This window comes from Panthera tigris, chromosome D3 (assembly GCF_018350195.1).
Source record: "Panthera tigris isolate Pti1 chromosome D3, P.tigris_Pti1_mat1.1, whole genome shotgun sequence".
Classification (NCBI taxonomy): domain Eukaryota; kingdom Metazoa; phylum Chordata; class Mammalia; order Carnivora; family Felidae; genus Panthera; species Panthera tigris.
Window position 1 is genome coordinate 24,998,376 of NC_056671.1, and position 21,671 is coordinate 25,020,046.

General features: G+C 44.1%; 1 protein-coding gene across 2 annotated transcripts in view; it reads left to right on the plus strand.

The window, feature by feature from the left end:
- The window catches only part of PITPNB (phosphatidylinositol transfer protein beta), a 63,813-nt gene that overhangs the window by 21,445 nt on the left and 20,697 nt on the right, over positions 1-21,671 (plus strand). For both annotated transcript variants that reach the window (XM_007082508.3, XM_007082507.3), the window contains exons 7-8: positions 325-408; positions 20,358-20,435. In XM_007082508.3, coding sequence (XP_007082570.1) covers positions 325-408; positions 20,358-20,435 — 162 coding nt within the window. The remainder of the gene's footprint in view (positions 1-324; positions 409-20,357; positions 20,436-21,671) is intronic.

Sequence of the window (21,671 nt, forward strand, 5' to 3'; positions counted from 1 at the left end):
AAACGTAGGTTCGGTACATTTGGTTATATGGCTCATGTCTAAGGACTACCAGGAAGTAATGGTGATGGGTTTCTGTTAATCAGCAGCATCCTCACACCTCCCCCTTCCCCACACTTATTTTTTAGGGCTACAGGGGGGAAAAGATTTGTAGATCCCTTAAGACTTCATACAACTAATTTAGTGAGGTAGGAATTTGGGTTTCTTTTATTCTTCATAAGGTGCTCCAAAAGGCTCAGATAAAGATTATATACATAACTGTAGTAGTTTTGTCTGGTAAGAATAGTCTACAGTTTGTTGTGTTTCATTTATCTTTGTCATTTTTAGGTACACGGTTTAGATCCGAACACGTGGAAAACTGTTGAAATTGTTCACATAGATATTGCAGATCGAAGTCAAGTTGAACCAGCAGTAAGTACTGCATAGTCCTCCGTGACATTTTAACCTGCTGCCTCTTAAAGCTAAAAATGATCTTCACTCTTTCTTTTACGGCCTGCATTTCTACACTGAAATGAGTCTGGAGGTCAGGTGTCGGTCCGTACAACAAAGAGACCAGCGAGTAGGAGAGAAGGTTGTCTTTTGTGTGGATTTCACCTTTACACAAATGATCCCTTTGAGAAATGCTGGTATACCTGAGATATATAGAGGTTTGTTTTCATTGGGGGGGAAAGGGACTAACATTATTTTACAAAAGAATTCTCCCTTGAACTTCTATAAATAATGCGGGTCCCTTATACTTTTAAAGAGTGGTTAAGAAAGCTTAACAGTTGTACAGCTTCCTAATCTTGATTTTTACTAGATGTAAATATTTGTACTTTAGGCTTTTGACTTAATAAAAACACCCCCCGCCCCCAAAGGTGAAGACCTGCATTCTCCCAAAGTAAGACCCTTGTATTACTCTGCTGCAGCTTGTGAAAATTAACTCAGTTCTTATCTTGGAGTGTGGTGGGTGCTGCTTGGTTTTGCAGGGCACGTTGTGGACTTTTTATACGTTAAGATAACCAGTGTCCCTTTTCCTGCTAGTCCAGAAAGCAGAAGCTTTGAAACAAGAGTGGCAGGCATCCCTTCTTTCTGTCACAGGAAAGCCCAGTGTATTCAGTTAGATTTTTATTTCATGGCCTTTCCGTTTCATTTTCAGTGCTTATTGTCTGAACCTGAGCAGTGTTGTAAGTTGAACAGAAATAACCTCAACAAGTGCCTGGGTGGCTCAGTCGGTTAAGTGTCTGACTCTTGGTTTCGGCTCAGGTCGTGATCTCACTGTTGGTGGCATTGAGCCCTGCGTCGGGCTCCGTGCTGACAGCGTGGAGCCTGCTTGGGATTCTCTCCCTCTGCCTCTCCCTCTGCGCTTCCCTGCTCATGCTCTATCAAAATAAATAAGCTTAACAAACAAACCCCAACACTAAATGTCTGGTTTTGCTGTTGCAACTTAAAAGTAACCCTTCTAAAACAGAGGTCTCCCACCTTTTCTCTGCAATCACTGGGGTCGAGACTGCCAGCAGTGACCTGCTAGACTGGATCCTGTTTTGTTAGGATATCCTCCCTTAATAGAAATGTAAGCACTCATGAGGGACCCTTGTCATAGAACTTCTTAAATTTTAGTTGTGCTATGATTTGAAGTTATTTTCAGTTCTAAGGAGAATTCCACCTTTGAAGTTATATAGGATTTTTTTTTTTAAATCCTCAGAAGTGAATGTATTTTCTGTTTTAAAAACAATATTCAAGTGTCTGTTTTGCCTTTTTTTACCTCTGTGTCTTTCGCAGCCACGATTCACTGAGTGTGAAAGAATGGTGGTAGGAGGACAGTGTTTGGGAGTGAGCAGTGCGTGAGTCGGTTAGTGGGCGGGGGCAGGCTGACCTACATGCCTGCACCGACAGATCACCAGATCATGCCGAGCAGCCGTACGGGTGCCCCAGGGAAGGCATTCAGTTGGTGTTGTTGGTGTTTGGAACAGTTGTGCTGGCCAGACAAAATGATCGGATCTTGTGGTTCATGGGTTTGCATTCCAGGTTGTTCTGCAGAATACAAGACACCTTTGGTCTTGCTGGCGTCATAAGAGCGGTTCTTTGTTCTTGTTCTCAGGCTAAAATGGGTGCTCAGTGTTTGCAGGCATGAATGCAAGTGGGAAGAGCAGTGAAGGCTGATTGTGCAAGAACCCTGGAGGCCCTTGGTCTCATGCCTTCGACCCCAGGCTAGCCTTCAGCGAGGAGAGAAAAGGCACTGTTGGCCCCGAGGACACATGACAACAGCACTTGAGATAGCTGCTACGCTAAGGCTGAGCGGGTGCTTCCCTGTGTGGAATGTTGTTTGGGATGGATCCGTAGGGAAAGAGCTGGATTGGGCCCAAATGAGAAGAGTCTGTATCGTGAGTCCATGGAGCTGTGTCTAAAAACATACATTCTGAAACTAGATTGGCTTCAGATTCAAATTTTGAGGTTCTGCCACCTGCTGGCTATTCAGTCTCGGATGGGTTGCTTACTCTCTCTCTCTCTCTCTCTCTGCCTAATTATCTCACAGCGTTAAATGTGAGCACTTAGAGCACCACCTAGTTTAATAAATGTTTGCCATTATTGTCTACAGTTGTGCAGGAGTTCTGAGACCTGTGTTCAAACCAAGCATTGTTGGGGAGTAAATAAATATGTATATGTGGTTTTATTACTCAGTGTTCGTAGCTCCTGTTTTCCAAGTTACATTTTAGAGATTAGTGAGATAGAAATTTATTTTAAAGTTTACTGAATTCACAGTACTTTTGAGTTGAAGCACACATAACATTTACCATTTTAACCACTTTAAAATGGACAGTTCGGTGGCATTTTGTACAAGTATATTCTCACCATCGCCATCACCCAGTTTCAGAACGTCTTCATGACTCCGAAAGGACGCCCTGCACCCATTGACTGTCACTCCCTTCTCTGCCTTCTCCCCAGCCGTTGGCTGCTACTAATCTGTTTTCTGTTTTCATGGATTTACCTCTGCTGGATAATTCATAGAAGTGGACTTCATAACAGTACATGACCTTCTGTGTCTGGCTTCTGTTACTTCGGCGTGTTTTCACCCTCGTTGTAGGATGTGCCATCACTTCATTTCTTTTTATGGCTGATAACAGTCCAGTCTGTTTATGTGCTCATCTGTGCATGGACATTGGGTTGTTTCCACCTTGTGGCTCTTGTAACTAGTGCTGCTGTGGACATTGTGTCACAGTAGTTGTTTATGTGTTTTGTCAGTTGTGAATACTAAAAATACAGCTGATACCATGTAGGGATGCTCAGACCTTTTGACGTCCAAAAGGAACCCTGACATACACATTTACCGCTGTGAAAGGGGAGAACGGAACTCTGTGCTGGGAGGTGAGGATACTCTGAGCAGTTGTAAACCCAGGGGTGTGTGAAGCCCTGGTGGGTGGGGGGTGAATTGTGGGGCCGGTGCCCATCCCAGCAAGGAGGTAGGGAAGAGACGTAGTGGGGCAGGGGCTCTGGGTCTGCCCTTTTCTTCCACTCATCTTCTTCTTTCCACACTTCAGGCACAGACATTCACCCTCACACCCTCCCTTCAGCTTCCACCCCATCTATTTGGCCATGAATAGTTAATGTTTGTCTTAGGATTAGCGTCTCATGCAAACATCTGGACCACCTGGCCATCTTTACTTCTTAACCAGATCCACTTTGGTTTTCTGTTTTGATTTGGTTCATTTGATTCTGCTCTTTCATGTTCCTTGAAAATTCTGGTCCATGGTGTTGGGAAAAGTACACATTTGCAGTTCTCAAATGACAGCGTCGTCTTAGCAGTCCACAGGTACTGAGTGCCTGCTCTGTGCTGCTGGACTAGCCCTGCAGTAGCTGTCCAGGGTGGTACAGAACCTCCCAGAGGCTTGCAATCTGACTGAGACCAGCCCAGTGCAGTGAAACGGTGAACAAACGGCAGAGCCTTATGCATGGTCCAAAGTGCTGCGGGATTTCAGAGAGAAGAACAGAGTGTGAGGACGAAAATCTGGGAAGACCGAATGGAGGAGGCGTAACATGAGGAAAAGTACGATTTGATGGGTGGAATAGTCTACTCCCACCCTCGTTACATTTTTCTCTCTTACCCTCATTACTCTGACATTGTAAGTTTGTTTTTCTCTTCTCCCTAAGTAGAGATTGCACCATGGAGGGAAGCGTCTTTTTTACTCCTAACTGTTGTCTTCCCAGCTCCTTGAACAGTGCCTGAGCTATGTTAGGTAGTCAGTGAACGAAGGCATTGTAGGCAAGTGGAGAGGTGCAGGTGCGTTATCCGACACTGAGGGGAAAGTTGGAATAGTTTTTAGAGTCGAAGGGGACCTGAGCTACCTCGGCCTCATTGCTTTCAGACCGTGTTTTGTGTAATCCTAAGAATTTCTTGGAGCTCACCAGTTTCTCCGGCTGTCAGGATGGAGTGACTAGAACATGGGGCTGAGGAGTTCCCTCTGTCCCCCTCTCCCAGCATAGTCCTGCCTGTCTGACATTAGTCTTCACCATAAAATGGACTTTGAACACACAGTTCTGCAGCCACAGAAAGTTTGATTTCGGGGCTAACCACCCTGTTTTACAAGTCAGGAAACTGAAGCCCAGGTAAACGAGTCTTTTCCCAAGATCGTTTAGCCAGTGCCAGCAATGGAAATTCTGACTCTCAATCCAGAGTTCTTTCCGCCGATTTTCCAGTCTTCCATTTCAGAGCTAAGGCCCTGCTTTGTCACTCGTCAAGCTGCTGGCTTCGTTTCCTTGCTATTTGTTCTGTCCTGCCTTCCGGTACTCCTTCCTCTCTGTCTGAGGCCTGTGTGTCCTGAGGGTCAGACAGCATTTCTTCCAGGGGATTTCATTCACGTTGGAATCCTCTACCCTTCTGCTCTTACTCGTTTCATTGATGTATCTTGGTCTCCATGTTCTCAAACTCATCCCCTTTTCAGAGTGAGGACTTCATCAGCATTTGTTGAGTGAACCCGATGAGCTTGAGAATGATGAGGAAACTAACCTTTGTGAGTCAAGACATTTTATAAAATCAGTTTGATGTTAACTTGACACCTGGGTTGGCAAGGAGGGAGAAGAAACAGGCACCCACTTACATTGCCCCTGGGTGTGTAAATCGGCACAACCTGTTTTGCGGAATTACAAATGTACAGCAGAATTCCATTTCTAGGAATTGATCCTACTCAGTATGAAGTGACAAAGGTATCAACGTATGACTGGAAACAGTCTGACGTCTAAATGTTTCTCCATCAACAGGGACTAAGCACCTTATGGGTCACCTGTATAGTGGAGTTCAGTTTGATCATTAAGAGGGAGTGAGCTCTATTTGTACTGATCAGGAATCCTTCACAAGGTAATGTGGGAGAAAGATAAAAAAGAGTACATATAGGATGCTTCCATTTGTAAGAGCGTAAAAGGGAGAAAAATAGATCTGTATGCATGTACTTGCTCATGTATGAGACAGTCGGGAAGAAAGTGAAAGGCGGTAGTGATTCCTTCATGAACGCTGGTGAGGGAGCCAGATGGCTGGGGAACGGGGTGGAAGAGTCGAGGTCTGTCGGACGTGTGTGCAGCGAACTGTTGGGGGACGTCTTCTTCTTGCTTAGCGTATCGGTTTTCTGTTGCTGCACGACGCCTCACAAATTTGGTGGCCAGGGAAGGCAACCTCATCGAAGGAGTGCCAGCCCTGTGCCGCACATACGTAGCCTGCTGGTGAGAAGCGTGTCGTGGGTTCCACCAGTGCTCGGGGGAGGAGCTTGTACAGGAGTGTGACTCGTTGTGGGAGTCCCCTTGGGACACGTCTGCCATGCCATCGGTCAATTTTTAGTACCTAAACCTCGCTCTTCAAGGATTAAAGTGAACACTAGAATCAAGAGTTTAGTAACTATGACTGGACCAACGATGTGGATTTTTAGTAGGGAGACCTTGAGGGTGTGGTGATCTCTCAGGAGTTCAGGCTGTGGCACCTTAACCCCTGGAGGTTTTGGTCTCGGTCTGACTGAATCCATGATTTTCATCTGGTTGGTAATGAACTCTGGTTTTTCTTGAATGAGCTAGTTTTTCTAAAAACTTCTTGAATGACTGAATTTCTTTCCTGCCTATTAACATGCTTTAAAAGAAATAAAAGCAGTTAATTAGTAATTTTGAGAGGATTAATAGCCAGGTCTCCTCCCCAATCAGGAGTAATGTGAAATAGTTGGGAGTTCAGGAAACCCAAGAATTTGGGGGGTGCCTGGGTGGCTCAGTCGGTTAAGCGTTTCACTGGATTTCTGCTCAGGTCATGATCTCAGTTTGTGGGATTGAGCTCCATGTTAGGCTCTGTGCTGCTGGTGTGGAGCCTGCTGAGGATTCTCTCTCTTCTCTCTGCCCGTCCTCACTCACGCATGCATGCTTCTGCACGCTCTCTCAAAAGTAAATAAAATCAGCTTAAAAAAAAAACAAAAAACAAAAAACAAAAAACGTTGAAAAAAAAGGGCGCCTGGGTGGCGCAGTCGGTTAAGCGTCCGACTTCAGCCAGGTCACGATCTCGCGGTCCGTGAGTTCGAGCCCCGCATCAGGCTCTGGGCTGATGGCTCGGAGCCTGGAGCCTGTTTCCGATTCTGTGTCTCCCTCTCTCTCTGCCCCTCCCCCGTTCATGCTCTGTCTCTCTCTGTCCCAAAAATAAATTAAAAAAAAAAAAAAGTTGAAAAAAAAAAAAAACCAAAACCCAACCCAAGAATTTGCAAGTGAATCTTGACTGTTAACTCCACCTGGTGGGGGGTTTCTGTCACTGCAGGGGCATTTAACACAAATACAGCCCTGGACAGTTTAATTCAGAGTGACTGTTGATTACTTTAAGGATCAACTCTCTGCTGGGTTGCTGGTGTCAGACAGCTCATATATCACTCTTGTTGTAGACTTTGCTGTTTTTTGGTTGTGCTTATGAACTGTACCTCACTGTACACAGAAAGGATGTGAGAAGACCCACAGAGTAACTAAATATTTGAGTGGATCCTTTGACATATTTACATAATTGAAGGGTGACATTGTCACAATAACTCTAGGAACAAGAATTTGACCCAAGGTCACAGTAATTTGCATATATATATACAGACACACACACATATATGTTTAAATATATGGTTTATCCACTTTTTTTTTGTTGATTACTTATGGAAAGTCTGTATAGGACTGTTACTATAGCCACCATTCTCTGTAGTTTCCTAGAAGATACATGATTGCCTAATGAAACAAGCTAAGGATTCTGGGATGTCTGCATAAATGTCTCCTCTCCCCCCTCCCCGTTTCCTTTGGCCACTATACAAAACTGGTTTCCTGTTTTGGGGGAAAGAGGCATTGTAGTGAAGTATTAAGGTGTTCCATCCCTTAAGAACGAAGCCGCCTTCTGCTTGGCAAGCCATTCCAGCAGAACACATCCCTGAGCCCCCTCCCCTCCTCCATCCCCACACCGTCCCAGCACCTCTTCCATTTCAGATCTAACCTTGGCATGACTCCTGAAAAGCCTTCCTCTTTTCCACGGTAAATTGGGTACCCTTTGGGGGCCCAGTCTCTGTTGTACCTCATCGTCTCTGTGTTTCCAGGAGATGATGAGGTACGACATCATCTCTTTCTTTCCAGCAAGATGCTCAGTGCATGATACCGAGTGAACTTTTAATAAAGGCTTGGTGAATCAAAAAGAATTTGCAGATTATTTTCCTTTGTGTTGTCTAAAAAAAAGAAGGGGGAGAAGACAGTTTGGAGGAATTGATGTTTTTATCATTCAAATATTAAATGAACAAAATGCTGCTTTCGTTCCTTCTTTACTAATCCTAGGTGATGAAGTAGATGATACGCTCTCGGTTCTAAAAATTCATTTCTGAATGAGCAAATACCTTTCTGTCAGATTGAAAAATGTTTTAGTTAGAGCACATTGTAATGAATCAAGGTTTTCTCTAGCATACGGAGGATACCAGAATATATATATGGTTTTTTTAAATTTTTACAGTTGTTGTTGATACAGAACCACAATAAAAAAAAGTTGAGATTTCTTTAAACGTCCTGATGAAATGCACATGCATATCTTCAACTCATTTCCAAAATATATACAAATGAGTCAGTTGACATCTGCTTCTGCTTTTTTTTTTTTTTTTTTTTTAAGGTATAAATGTGAATCTGGCCCCTTTTAATCATCTCCAGCACTTTGTCTAAGTAGCTTTTCATGATTTGTATACAAAAGTCACTTCCCAGGAGAGGAAGACCCTTTAAAGTGTAAGCCGAAGTGTACACACGATTAACATCAGAGAGACCTTCGTTTTTGGAAGTAATTTGAAAGAAAATGAGCACGGTTTAAAAAACAGAAAGAAATTGGAACCACATTTTTAGGTATTTATGTATAACCAGAAAGGACTGTATCAGCCTTCCTCTGTAGTATATGCTTCCTCTGTAGTATATGCTGTGACTTTATTGTTATTTCCAAGAATTGATTTAAGTAGAAGTAGTGTTTAAATCAGGATTTTAAGGCTCACAGGTCTAAAAATGACTTAGTTGAACATCTGTTTTTTAAGTGTCAGTAATAAGCGAATACTTGTAGGAAAGCATTGTTTGGAAGACATAGTATAAAAGTACAGATCTATTCCCTGTTAAAATGCAGCTCATATAAAGAGGGAATGAGGTTTTTTTCCCTCCTATTTCAGCATGTTGGAGTGTATCCACTTGTGGTGAAAGATTTTTCCCAGGTGAGGCATTTCAAAACCAAGACGTGCCCAGTTTTGTGACCGTAGTGGTGTTTTCACCACACCAGGTTGTGTCTGGGTCACAGAAAGGATGTGGAGGGTGTGCTCCGACTGATGGGGTTCTTCTCGGGGACTTCCCTAGAGAGCTTGAAGGAGCCCCTTTGAATGTGAGTGACCCAGTAGGCTTGTGCTCCTAAACTAAAGCTCAGATTTCATGCCTCTTCTTTCTTTTGTTCTTTCTGACTTTCGTTTTAACCTCTTGTTACTCATTACCCTCAGTCCCTTCATCCCGACCTGCCTGTGAGTGTAATTGCCCTGTCGGATTTACCCCAACTCTCCGCCTTTTCTCCCAGTCCCTGTCATTTGCAAATGCCCCCCTGGGGGGCGGTGGGGAGGGCGTGACTTGCAGCTGCTCTGCAGCCCTGATGCCTGCCCGACCGAGCTGGACATCCTGAGCTCTGGGCCTTGGGTCCCCACACGCTGCTCAAGTCTGGACTGCCCTCTGGGCCACCTCTTGGCAGTAGAACCCTTCTCCCCAGCAGCTTTTCCAGCCTAGCACCTGGAGTAACACGTGGCTCCACTCCCTTGTCACAGTGGGGTCCTCCACACTCCAGGGGACCCTGACACTCCCAGGTGAGGGCGTGGGCTGCCAGTCCAGCTCACCCTTCCTGGAAGTTCCTGGAATCCAGCCCATTCGGCCTCACCCCCCTTGTTTGTTTTCCTTTGGAGAAGACCCCCCCCCCCCCCCCACCGTGGCGAGGGGGGCAGGTCTGTACTTGTGGGAGTCCCAGTTGTGGGCTGGATCTGCTCACAGGTCCAGTTCTCTGACCATTGGAAGCGAAGAGGTTCTTTTCAGGGCTTCTGAGGACTTCTGGGGAGCCTTGTAACTAACTCCCAAGCCTGCCTCTCAGTGCCTTAGCTAGGACTCCAGCCAAAACGCTTAAGTCCCTTTCCTTTCAAGCTTGGTCTGTCCAGGGACAGCTTGTTAGAAATGCAGATTTTTAGCTTCCTCCCCAGTCAGTGTCCAGGTAGCACTCTGGGCTCCACGTAGCTCTCCAGGAGATTTCTGTACATGCTCACACTTGGGACATGCTCAAGTATACACGATACAGGGTGAAGATTGCACAGTGGGCACTCTTTGAGGGTCACGGTCCAAAACATTCACCCCAGCCTTTATTTTCACTGTTAAGGAGTTTGAGCCCAGAAGGAAGTGCTGTAACTTCCCTGAGCCACATAAGTACTGGAAAGAGGAATCAGGACTTAAAAGTGGGGCTGCTGACTTATTTTTGTCTTTCTAGAGCATCTTCTCACCATATGATGTTCCTTCCTTTGCAATATGTTAAGAGCATGCTTAATTTATTTAAAACAAACAATCAACCACCTGTTCTTTCCATCTCCCCTGGTTCCCCAAAATAGCAGTTTCATTAGTGGCCTTGGTCACCTCCTCCCGCAACTGCTAGATGCTGGGATATTTGGAAATTTGCATCTGTGCAAGAGAACAGAAAAGGATTGGAGCCCCTAAGATGTCTTTTGGTGTGGGCGCTTACAGAGAGCACCATACGTTTTCTCTTATGTGCACTTAGCTAACATCTTTTGGAACTCACTGTTTGCTCTGTGTTGGTATGGTAAATATTTTTCCAGATAAAGAGAAATTGTATCTGTCTGAAGGGAGTGCAAGATTCTTAATGTGCAAACACATTAAAGTGTTCCTAAGTGACTTGGAGTTGGTTGCTTGTGTAGTGAGTGTGGTGGCGCTAAGTGCCCCTGTGCCAAAGGACGCCCCCCTCCCCCCTCCCCACCCCCACCCACACAACTGATACAGACCAGTGCTGGGCTCCAGGCTGTAGCCAAAGTCCGAGTTCGAAGGCTGACTAGAGCCTAGAGGTTTGGAGTTTTGTACTTTACTAAAAGAAGAGTTCTGGCCCATTTTAGTTGTACACCAAAAGATGATAATGGAATTGTTGGGCTCTTCTAAACTGCTCCCTTAAGCCGTTTGTGGAAATTCCATGGTAAGCCCTTTAAGGATTGTGATGTTCAAAGAAACAAGTTTGGGCTTTTTGCTTGTTCTCTCTGGCGTTGGCCATTTGTTCTTTGTTTATGATCCATTTGTTTGGTATGTTTTGGTAGGCATTTTAGTTGAGAGTAGAAATGTGCTAAGCAGTACCTGATTTTCTGAATCCCGTTTGCCTTTGAAAAATGAATATTTAAGACTTGCTTTTCCATGCATTTAGCTCGTTTTACTTTGAATGCACCGTTCCCTTGAGTGTGTGACATTCTGACACTTCTAAGTTTATTTTTTTAGAGAGCGGAGGTGGGAGGCCAGAGAGCAGGACAGATAGAATCCCGAGCAGGCTCCATGCTGCCAGCGCAGAGCCCAGTGTGGGGCTCAGTGCCACAAACCGTGAGACCATGACCTGAGCCAAAATCAAGAGTCAGATGCTTAACCAACTGAGCCACCCAGGCACCCTGAACAATGACCCTTTTTAATTGTTTTAAACCACGAGTGTATATTGTGTTTAGTTACTGCCCTTTTTTTGTTTTTGTTTTTTCTTTTTTAAAGATACTTTTTCCTGAATGTCAGCCTTGGAAAGCTGATGAAACTTGGTTTGTTTATTTAGGCATGTAAGTTTTGGTCACACCTTAAGCAATGCTTGTTTCTCGTGCTCTAGGAAGGATTTGGGCCTATCTTTTTCTTTGATCAGGCATTCTGTGAGACAGTGCCCAGATGTTACACATTTGAGTGCATAGTCTTGGCAACATATGCTTTACTGTACTGCCTTTAGAAAAAAACTTCATTAATTTTAAGGAAATGCAAGAATCATAAATTATGCTTTCTATGTAATCTTTAAAAGATTAAAGTTTTTTTTAAAAACAGGAAATCTGGCTAGAAAAAGTTAAATATTAGCTCCAACTTTGTGAAATTGTTCATATTTGTCAGCTTTGAGCCACACAAATGACATTTTTGGGGTCAACCTAATAGACCTTCCAAATTAATCTTTGATGGATAATAACCCATAGCAGTCAGCACCGACCATTACTTCACTTCACCGTCTCTCCCGGCTTTTCAAAAAGGTCTGCATTCTAGATGTTGCTTTTGTTCCAGCTGTAGCTGCTTGCTTCCTAAGAAGGGCTTTCTGCTTGTCGGAGCTGTGCAGGGGCTACCTAATTCTTCAGTCCTGAAAAGAGCTTTTGTTTATTAGAAGTTTGTGACTGAGAGCCAGCGAGTCCAAGGAGAGCCTGTGGTTGCCAAATGCGGCTTCAGTTCTCTTTGGTGTGAGCAGACACTCGATCTAGTAGAGTACCTCTTCCTTTTGCTGTTAAAATGAACGTAGACTAAGCGTTAGAAACTTCTCTCTGGTGTAAGTGCGAGAGCTCCAAGAGCTCCTTATTAAAGCGTGTGCAGAGTAAGGAGGGGAGACGTGTGACCCAGCTCCTAACTGTAATCGTAGCCCCCTTGAACTCGGGGGAAAGAAAAAACCAAAACAACTCAAGTATAGCTTTTAAGGTAGCGGTGATTTTGCATTTGCTTAAGAAATTTCCCCTTGTCAAATAAATGCTCGTCTTGTCCCAACTTTTCTATGCTGGGAAGCAAGCCACTGTCGAAATCCTTTTTGTAGTAAGTTATAGAGGTTTACCCCCCATCCTTAAAGGAGATACAAATAAACATAGGCATGGTTTTTATTAAAAAGAAATGTAAAAACGTTCCCCACTTTATTCTGCTCCCTTACATGGTCAACTTTTGGAACTCTTAGAAGATTTACATCCAGCTGGGGATTTGGAGAATGTCCTAGTGTATTTGAAGGCATAGTTGCATGGCAGTGCCCCCTTGTGGGAAAATAACATATTGCTTCGTTCATAGCTTGGTTAAATCTTAGCAAGGACTTTTAAATTTCCCTTAAAAATCTGCATGTACAAGTCTATTTTGCACAAAATGCTTTTTCACTAAAACCTGTTAACTTAATGTTTACTTCTGATCTCTTCCATATTTTAAAAATAAAAAAGTAGGGGGGCGGTGGAGGTGGTGAGGTGTGAGGTCGAGTTGCTCCAGTTTCTGGATTGGGGGGAAAACGCCATTTTGAGCAGCTGAAAGAAATTCGCATAAATGGCTTCAAATCGAGTTTTTTTTTAAGTGTATTCCTTATAAAAGCCTCCCACCCCCCTTTTTTTTTTATTAAAAGCAGTGCAACTCTTTTTTTTTTTTTTAATTTTTTTAATGTTTATTTTTGAGAGAGAGAGAGAGGGAGAGAGCGAGAGCACGTGCACACATGAGCTGTGGAGGGGCAAAGAGCGAGGGAAACAGAATCTGAAGCTGACTCCAGACTCTGGGCTGTTAGCACAGAGCCTGACTTGTGCCTGGCTTGGGGCTCAAACTCATGAGCCCTGAGATCATGACCTGAACCAAAGTCAGATGCTCAACTGACTGAGGCACCCAGGCACCCCAGCAGTGTAACTCTTTCTTAGGGAGAGGGGGAGCAAAGATCCCTTCATTACTTGAGTACTCTCAGATGATAAAGCGTAAATCACATCACATGTTTGCATTCAAAAGTGTGGTGGTTGGCCAGGTTGTTGACAGAGCTGCCTTGAGTCTTGGCCCATCTGCTCTGCAAGGGCAAGGGATTTCACTTCTTCACCCCCAGAAATGGTGGGATCACCTGTGTTCCAGCATTGTGACGGTTAGCTGGGAGAATGCATGTGCCTGGCATATAACAAGTTCTCCAAACATAGTAGCAAGAATAGTGCTGGTTATTGGATTTTGCTCTTGCTGTAAAAAAAAAAAAAATGTTTCCCTGCAATTATTTCCTACTTAATGTTTGTGAAATTAGGGCTAATGGGTTAACTGGGGTCCTGGGGCTTAGGAGCAGCTGTGTCTGAGGTCAGCTCATAAACCAACATGGACGTTTTGCTGGAAAGGGCTCACCTGAATATTCATTAGGGCTTTCCCCTGGTTTTAGTTTAAGGAATTTGATATGATAGGTTTTATGATCTGTTGTCATTTAAGAAATAAATACATTTTGTGTTAAGTAAGACTTTTCCTGAACATATTACGTACATTTCAGGCATTTGTAATTTAATCTTTAAAAATGTAATGTTCAACATTCGTATCAAGAGTATTAAGAGTTATTCATTTTAAAATGCTCTAATAAGTATTTAACTGTAAATAGGTGGTAGTAACAAATATTTTGTATATTTGTGCATGGAACATAGGGTTACCCAAACCAGTAGCCCACTTATCTGAGGGCAGGGCTCAGGAGTAGCCCACCAGCCCTGGGCTATCCAGGAACCCCTTTTCCCGCCCGCCAAGGGCTTACTCCTCCCCCCCCCCCCCCCCCCCCCCCGCCCCCCATCTTTCCGAGTCTCATCTAGAACACAACTATCTGGTTCCCCTGCAGGTGTGCAGGAGGAGATGGAGTCTGTCACTTTAGGGTTGTTTTTTTTTGTTTTTTTACTTTCATTTTATTTTTATTTATTTTTTTTAGTAGCATGGGGCTCAAATTTAACGGCCGCTAGATCAAGAGTCGCTTGCTCTAACAACTGAGCCAGCCAGGTGTCCCTGTCACATCAGGCTTTTGGTTGCAACTTCTTTTCAGGGCTGAAATTGATTTCTTTCTGTTTCTCTATTAATTTGTAGCCTTCCAAAGGCTTTGGGGGTCTGCCTTCGTAAGCGTGACAGTGTTGGCGGTCTCTGAAAGAATGGAAGAGGCACCCAGCCCACTGTGCCCCTAGCCTGGCTGTGCCCTAGCCTGACTATTCTAAGCTATGGCCACCTTTTAGCATAGAGCTCTGTTGACAGCCTCTGCCCCCTTCCCATGCTCAGCCCCACTGCTGCTCCCACCCCAGATCTCTATGCAGGGTCTCCAGGAGATTAAAAAGATCACAAAAAAAGTGTTCTCTTCAGCCCTGTAGGTTTGACTGCATTTCTCTGTTCTGAGTGCAGTTGTTTAAAAATTAGCCTTTTAGGATTCATTGGTGGGAAGCCGGTAAGGATTAATGAGAAGGCTGAATTAGAGAATATTTTTTAATGCAGTTTTGTTCCTCAGAGGTACATTCAGTAACAGAAACTAGGCCAACAAGTTATTGACAATTAGTGGTCCTTTGGGAATCTGCTTTAATGAATAGATAAGAATGATTTGTAATTAGCATAATAATTATATGCAAATGAATGCTTCTGAATTGCTCTAAAACACTTCTGAACTGTTTAAACAGCCCTCCTGAGATCTTGTTACTCTATTAATTTGTGTAGCAAATCTTTTTTTCATAGATCACGCAAAGATAAACTTCAGTCCAGCCCCTGTCCGAATTATTATAAATTCCAAGGTGGTAGGACCTGAATTAATGAGATTTACTTATACTATATTAATGGTGCTCTGTGGGAACCTGAAAGGGTGAGGGGTCCTTGGGGAGCTGTAATTAAAAATAGGAAAGAAAGCTGCTTATTTGAAAATAACCGTTGAAATGAGTTTCTTAAACAAGTTCGTAAATGTTATTTGTCTTTACACCTCTGTTACTTGCTGTTGCAAAATTTAATGCAAACATTTTTTTTTTCATGGGCTTCCCCTCTGGAGTCTGGCTTGGATTTTGTCAGCTCCAATTAGTTATGCGCTGGGGTCAGCGGTGATAGGATCCAGGAACGCCTTGTTTTCCAAGTGCCACAATACGTACTGAGAAATGAAGCGCAGTGCTAATAGATGATGTTTGTTATTTATCTTCATAGTTAATTTGGTTTTCTCCCCCTCATCCTGGGCTTTACTTTTAGGATGTGATTAGAGGAAATAAGCTTTGCTAGGTTGAGCGGCGATACCCGTGCAGTCTCAACTTCGTGATTATCTCTGAGCTATTTGAATAGACACCTAATTAATCATCTTGTGCTCAAGGAAAGCATTTTACGGCAGGCTGCGGGATCCTAATATCTCTCTCAAGTTTTTATTTTTGACCCCATAGAATGGTTTCTTTGTGCTGGGGGCGGGGCGGGGCGGGGGGCGCGGGGGTTCGCGCAGGGTGCCCTTTTAGGAGCAGGTGCGGAGGCTGCCAATGCTGTGGCTTAGGCCCTCTTCTTAGCCTCCATTTCGCCTCACCTGTGGCAACCCATGCCTGGTTCTCCGAGCAGTTTCTGGCGTGTGGCGCTCATTTCGATGTTTCCACAAGCTGTCAAGAATCTCCTGCCGGTCCCCCCCCTCCTACTCACTTCCCATTCATAATCATGAGTTAAATCTGGGCTCAAGGACATTTAGGTTGGCTCAGCACAGATTTTGTACTTGCATTTGGGGGGACAGCCACTATGCTAAGAGATTCATAAAACTAATATTCTTTGTCTTCAGAATGAATCTGGTTTCTGTTGAGAGTTTCTGTTGAGAGCTGTAGAGACTAACAGATGTACACCCAAGAGGTAGCACAACTTTTGTATTCCAGTGACAGAAAACAGCTATTTATAAGAATTTAATGAACGTACTCTGTGGCTCCAGCATGGAGACTCAGTAAGCCATTTATTTCCCATATTATATTTTATTTGTTCTCCAAAGGGTGTCTTGACTTTCACTTGCCTCCTTTTTTACTTAAGTGAGAGTTTTCAATTAAATAGAGTTGTATTACCACTAATCCGAATCTACCTTATGCTGATACCATTGTGTTTTTCTGTCGTCGAGGCCCTGGTATTGGTGGAGCGAACGGGTGTCCGGGGACGTTACACCTAACTTGATAATGATGGTTTTACCGAGCCCTTATCCTGGCCAGGCCTCTGGGCATCATACAGATAATTAAAATTTGATCGTAAAATTTTTAAACACAGTGCACCTTAGCAATAAGATTTTTCTACTTTTAAACGCGATTTTAAACCTCGTTTTAAAAATACACTTCCTTGGCCTGGTGAATTTGCTTGCTTTTTTTTTTCCCAAGGATTACAGAAAGTGCATAGCAAATTCAGCCTTCAGAATACCCAGGAGCTGAAGACTCAAGTAGGCTACAGCTGTCTTCACCCACAGTATTCTAAAAGAACTAATGAGATGAGAAGTCTGCAGCTGGTGGCAAGCACAATAAACCATGAGCCAAGGGCTTCTCTTCATCAGAGCCTCCCCTTTCCCCATGGGATCCCGAAGGAGACAGAATACTAACAAAGCCAGCAGGCTGTCTCATTCCACACTATTGCTCATTTGCAGCTATAATTGGTAGCTGAGGTTGCATTCTGTATGCCGAAACTGTCATACATGAAGGAATATATTTGTTCATTGTGATACGGATATGAATCGGCCAGTTTTCAAATGCAGAAAGACCAAACCAGCAATCCAACAATAAAATCGTAGTGAAGAAGGTAACTGTTCAGAAAAATTAAGTGTTTTGTTATAAAGGTACAAAACCGACGTTGTTAAAACCACACCTGCCTCCTGCTTTGTAATACCTTGGCACTTAATTCAACTGATTAAACATTTACGTATGCAAACTAACAGTAAAACACAAAAAATTCCTGGGTTTTGACAAGATGCATTATCCTCATCTGTCAGGGTTAAGGTGCTATTGTTAATAATTGGGTCTTGTGACACTTTCAGTGTTACACCTTTAATGTTTGCTGCTTTTTAGTCAAGAGAAAACAGCTGGGAAGACTTACCTTGGGAGATACATGAGTGCGTGTGTGTGTGCGTGTGTGCGTGTGTGTGATATTTTATACGCACACACTCCTGCCTTACAGGCAAACCCACTTTGATGCCTCTGCTGCTGCTGCTTCTTGGTGTTTTTGAAATGGGTTTTGCTTATCTGGCAGTTGTGGACACCCTTCTGCTGCCTCCCGTGTGGTCCACTAGAATGAGCCGGGGACAGAGGCCAGGAAGGCTGGAGTTAAGTCCTGGGCTAGGAGAGCCATACCACTTGGTCGTTGGGACCGTGGCTTCCTCATCTGTCAAATGAGGCGGCTGGGGTGGTCTTCATGGGCGGGTTTCCCTCCGTAATTCTGTGGATCCTTTAGTTCCGAAAGGTGTCGCAGGGTATGTACCTGGTAGTCACGACGAAGGCTCGGAAACAGGCTTTTTCTGCCACGGTGTGACAGGTACAGAGCGGAGAAGCTCTGAGGCGTTACTCTGCCTTCTTCAGTTAGTATGTCAGACAGGCATTGAAAGGCCCGGAGGTGGGCACCCTGGTACGGAGCTGGGCTCGGGAAGGACCTGAAGGGGTGTCGTCAGCAAAGCCCACCCGATCCATCTGTTCGTTTTGACCTCCACCGGTGCCATGATCGTACAGAAGTTCGTTCTGCGGGCTCCGTTTCATCAGTTCTGAGGTTCCCCTGCCCGCTTTTCCTCCCGTTCTAATACACTGAGAATTAGGGCTTGTCTGCCAGGTATGGCATGTTTCATTGGCTGAGTGTGTTCCTTCTTCTTGTCACATAAAATGGCGGAGCGTGCTCTGACAGTCCCTCGGATTTAGGAAATGTGCGATTTACCATTCAGCCCATGCCAGGCTCCATCATACCTCACATTTTGCATTAAGAAAAAATTTTGAACGGCATGCCCACAATGAGGTCACATCTGAGATGGTATTTAAAAAAAAAAAAAAGTATTCCCCCCCCCCCCTGCCCCCCGACTTAAGTGGGTTGAAACACTGGCCAGGCCTCTGGACGTTATGCAGGTAGTTAAAAATTGAATCCCAAGAATTTTTAACATCTACCTTTGCAGTTAAGGTTTTTCTGCCTTTTAAACACGATGTTAAAACTGATTTTAAAAATGCCTTTCCTTGGCTTGTGTCCGTTGATTTCGGTTCTGACTCTCATTCTCTCCATTCTCTGTTGACGGTTAACTCCTACTCTCTGGGGTTTCGGTTCTTTTCTTTGTTTGCCTCTTCTTTCTCCCAGCTCCACTGCGACTTCCTAGGAGCTGGCACCAGGTAGGTGCTGCTTCTCCTTGTGTCCTCAGACCCCTCGGGCTCCCCTCTTAGCATCCTGCACGCTACCTTCTACGTGGTGGCTACCGAATAAATAGATTCGATTGAGGGACATGGTGTCAGAAGTGATTATTTGATAGGATGTTAAACACTTTCAATTTTGGGGAGAAGTAAGCTTGTCTCTAGATTTTAATTCCAAGCCTCAGACTTAGAGAAAACATTTGATGGCGTTACATGACGGTTTATATCGGCAGGATGGCTGATTGCGCACTGTGAACCTTGGTGTTGAGACTGCCTGTACGATGAATACTTTTCTCAGCAGTGAAGTTGTTAATTTTGAGGGTGCGGCTCTAAATTGGAATTTAAGAATTCGCGTTAGTTGACAGAAATTGAACTTTCTGTGATGTGCCCAGACACATGTAACTCCAGAAGTCCTCCGGCCCCTTGCGGGCGGCTTGTTCTGGTCTGTCGTAACTGGATAGCGCTGCCTGACCTAATGCCTACTACCACATTGCAGATCTTAAAGCAGTAAGACTCAGTGTAGCCAGCTAAATGTTTGTGTAATAATTTTAGCACACTGTTGGGCCCTTTTTGAATTTTTGTTTTCTACTTGAACCTCACATTTTCCCTTCTTCACACAATTTACGTCTAACTTTCTCTTTAGGAATTACTGACACGTCATGTGCATCTACTGAGTAAGTGTTGAATCTCAAAGCGGCTGCCTCTCAACATGCTTTCTTTGATTTGTGAAAGTTTGTATTATACTTAGAGATGTTCAGTGCTTGCCTTTATCTCTAGAACAGTGATGTTTCACATACGACTTGCCTGGGTGTTTTCCTTAAAGTACATGGTCTTTCTGTGAATGTTGGGAAGGACCCCAGGCTCAGGGGCTCAGGAATTCTGCGTGACAAGGCAAAGGCTCTCCCTTTGTAGTATTTTCAGCTCACCAGCTGACCTCTGCTCACTGTGACCATTGAAACTCATTTCTTTTTTTAAATCTGAACTTTACTCTTTAAGGTAGTTTTTTTCCTATCTGTAGGTTGTGTGTATGTGTAGAGCAGGCAGGTTGAAAAAGATTACGTCTTTCATTTCCTCCATTCTATAAGGAAGAGGATGTTAGGGAAATAGAATTTACACACACTAGAACTTTGCATAAAAGCAGTCTTAAGGCCGTTCCGCTGTGACGTGATACAACTGAGGTAGTTCTATGATGGAGGCATAAACCCCTCGCTCACCTCCTGTGACGAGGGGCTTCCATTAGCAAGCCGAGGGATTTGCACCCTACCGGTCTCTGAACAAGGGTGTGGACAGGCTGGCCTTGTCATTGAGGCACCCAGCACAGACCCAGCCATGGAAGAGATCAGGGCGGGGCTGGGGGGTGGGGGTTGCTGCCGCAGGATTGATAGTTCTGATCTGCGTTCCCGGCCACAGTGGTAGCTCTCAGTCATCACCGAGGGATATTGTCAAGACCGGGATGGTTTTATTTCTTGAATGTGCCTGTATGTGTATCGACATGTTGAAACTGTTAAAAGACGTGGGAAGGTTTGTGGAGCTCTTCAGTAACCAGTGGCTTGCTCGTCAAGACTTTTGTTACTAAATATTGTGTAGTCGTCTTGCCTTAAAGTGTAAAACAGAACCAAACCCAAAACTTACTATCATAACGAAGCGTTTTCCTACTTTTCTGCAAAGGCACAGTAATAAGCCTAATCAGTTTCTGTCCTGTGTTTTAGTAGCTGCAAAGAGCTGTTCTGACAAGGTTAAAGAAATTTCTCTGGGTTCCTTCTCTGCCTCTGACTTTGTTTTGCTTTGCAGGACTACAAAGCTGATGAAGACCCAGCGTTATTCCAGTCAGTCAAGACCAAGAGAGGCCCTTTGGGACCCAACTGGAAGGTACTGGATGCTGACCTTTCTGACAGGCAGAGTCTTGGCAACAGACCACTTGACAGGTCCCGGGTCTGGGAGAGCTGGTGACGTTTAAGTGAAAAATAGAAATGGCACAGAAATAGTTGTATTTGCGATGCAGTTGGCCAGCATGTCTGTGCTGCATTAACAAACAGAACATAGCCAGACTGTCACTTTCAGCATCATGCTATTCTGATAACTCTTAAAAAGAGACAAGTGATTTAGTCTTTGGGGATTGTAGTGTTCTCTTTTGAGACTTGAAGCAGTACAAAAATCCATGTTAAATGAAGGTTTATAGTTTAAATTTAGTCTTAGTGGAAACCGAACAAGTTCCCTTCACCTGAGCTCGTGTTCCTGGCCTCTTAATAGTTACGTCTTGGAAACCGGAACACCAGAGAACAATTTTGATGGCAAGTAGTCACTTTCTAATAAAGAACACGCCCTTACTTTATTCACGGGAGTGAGAAAAGCAATGTCAAGGTAATAATTTAAATTGCTATAGAAATAGAAGGCATTTTAAAGACATCCACTAAACTAAATGAGAGACCCTTAAAGAGGGCTTACTGTGGTGATGGCAAGTGATTACAGGTAATTTGACAGGAGCAGGGGAACATTAAAACCTAAACGTGCCGAGAGCACATTTCCACCAACACGTTTTATTTGGTAACCAGTCTGTTTATGCCGAAGCCGGTCACCAGTCATCGGTAGAAGACCTCTAGGTGTTAGTTGTTGTTTGCAGATAGGGGATTACTGTGACAGATAGCCCCACAAGTAACCTGTGGAGTGGTTCTTGGTGGGTGTCAGACTGTTGTGTGGACTGTCTTGCACGTCAGCTAAAATGAAGGATGGATCTGACTGTTCTACAAGAAATGATTCAGAATTCTCTTATTTTTACATTTGTTCTCTGGGTGGAGTTCAGTTCAAGATTCTCCCAGTTGAATGGCCATGACCGTAGACTTTTACCTTGAATTCACAGGAAGTGATCTATGTCACTTACAAATCAAGGAACAAATTCAGTATGTGTGATCTAAACTTAGTTCAGTGGATTTAAGAATTTCCCCGATCCTTGTGCAGATTTCTATATGTGGACCTTAGAACTTACACTGAGTCAGAGAAGAGGTCTTTCCCCTTTGAGATTTAACCTGGCCTTCCAAAAAGGAGTGCCGTGTTGGAGCAGCAGATGGGTGGCTGCCTCTAAGGCAGCCATATCTTCTCAAAGGCCGT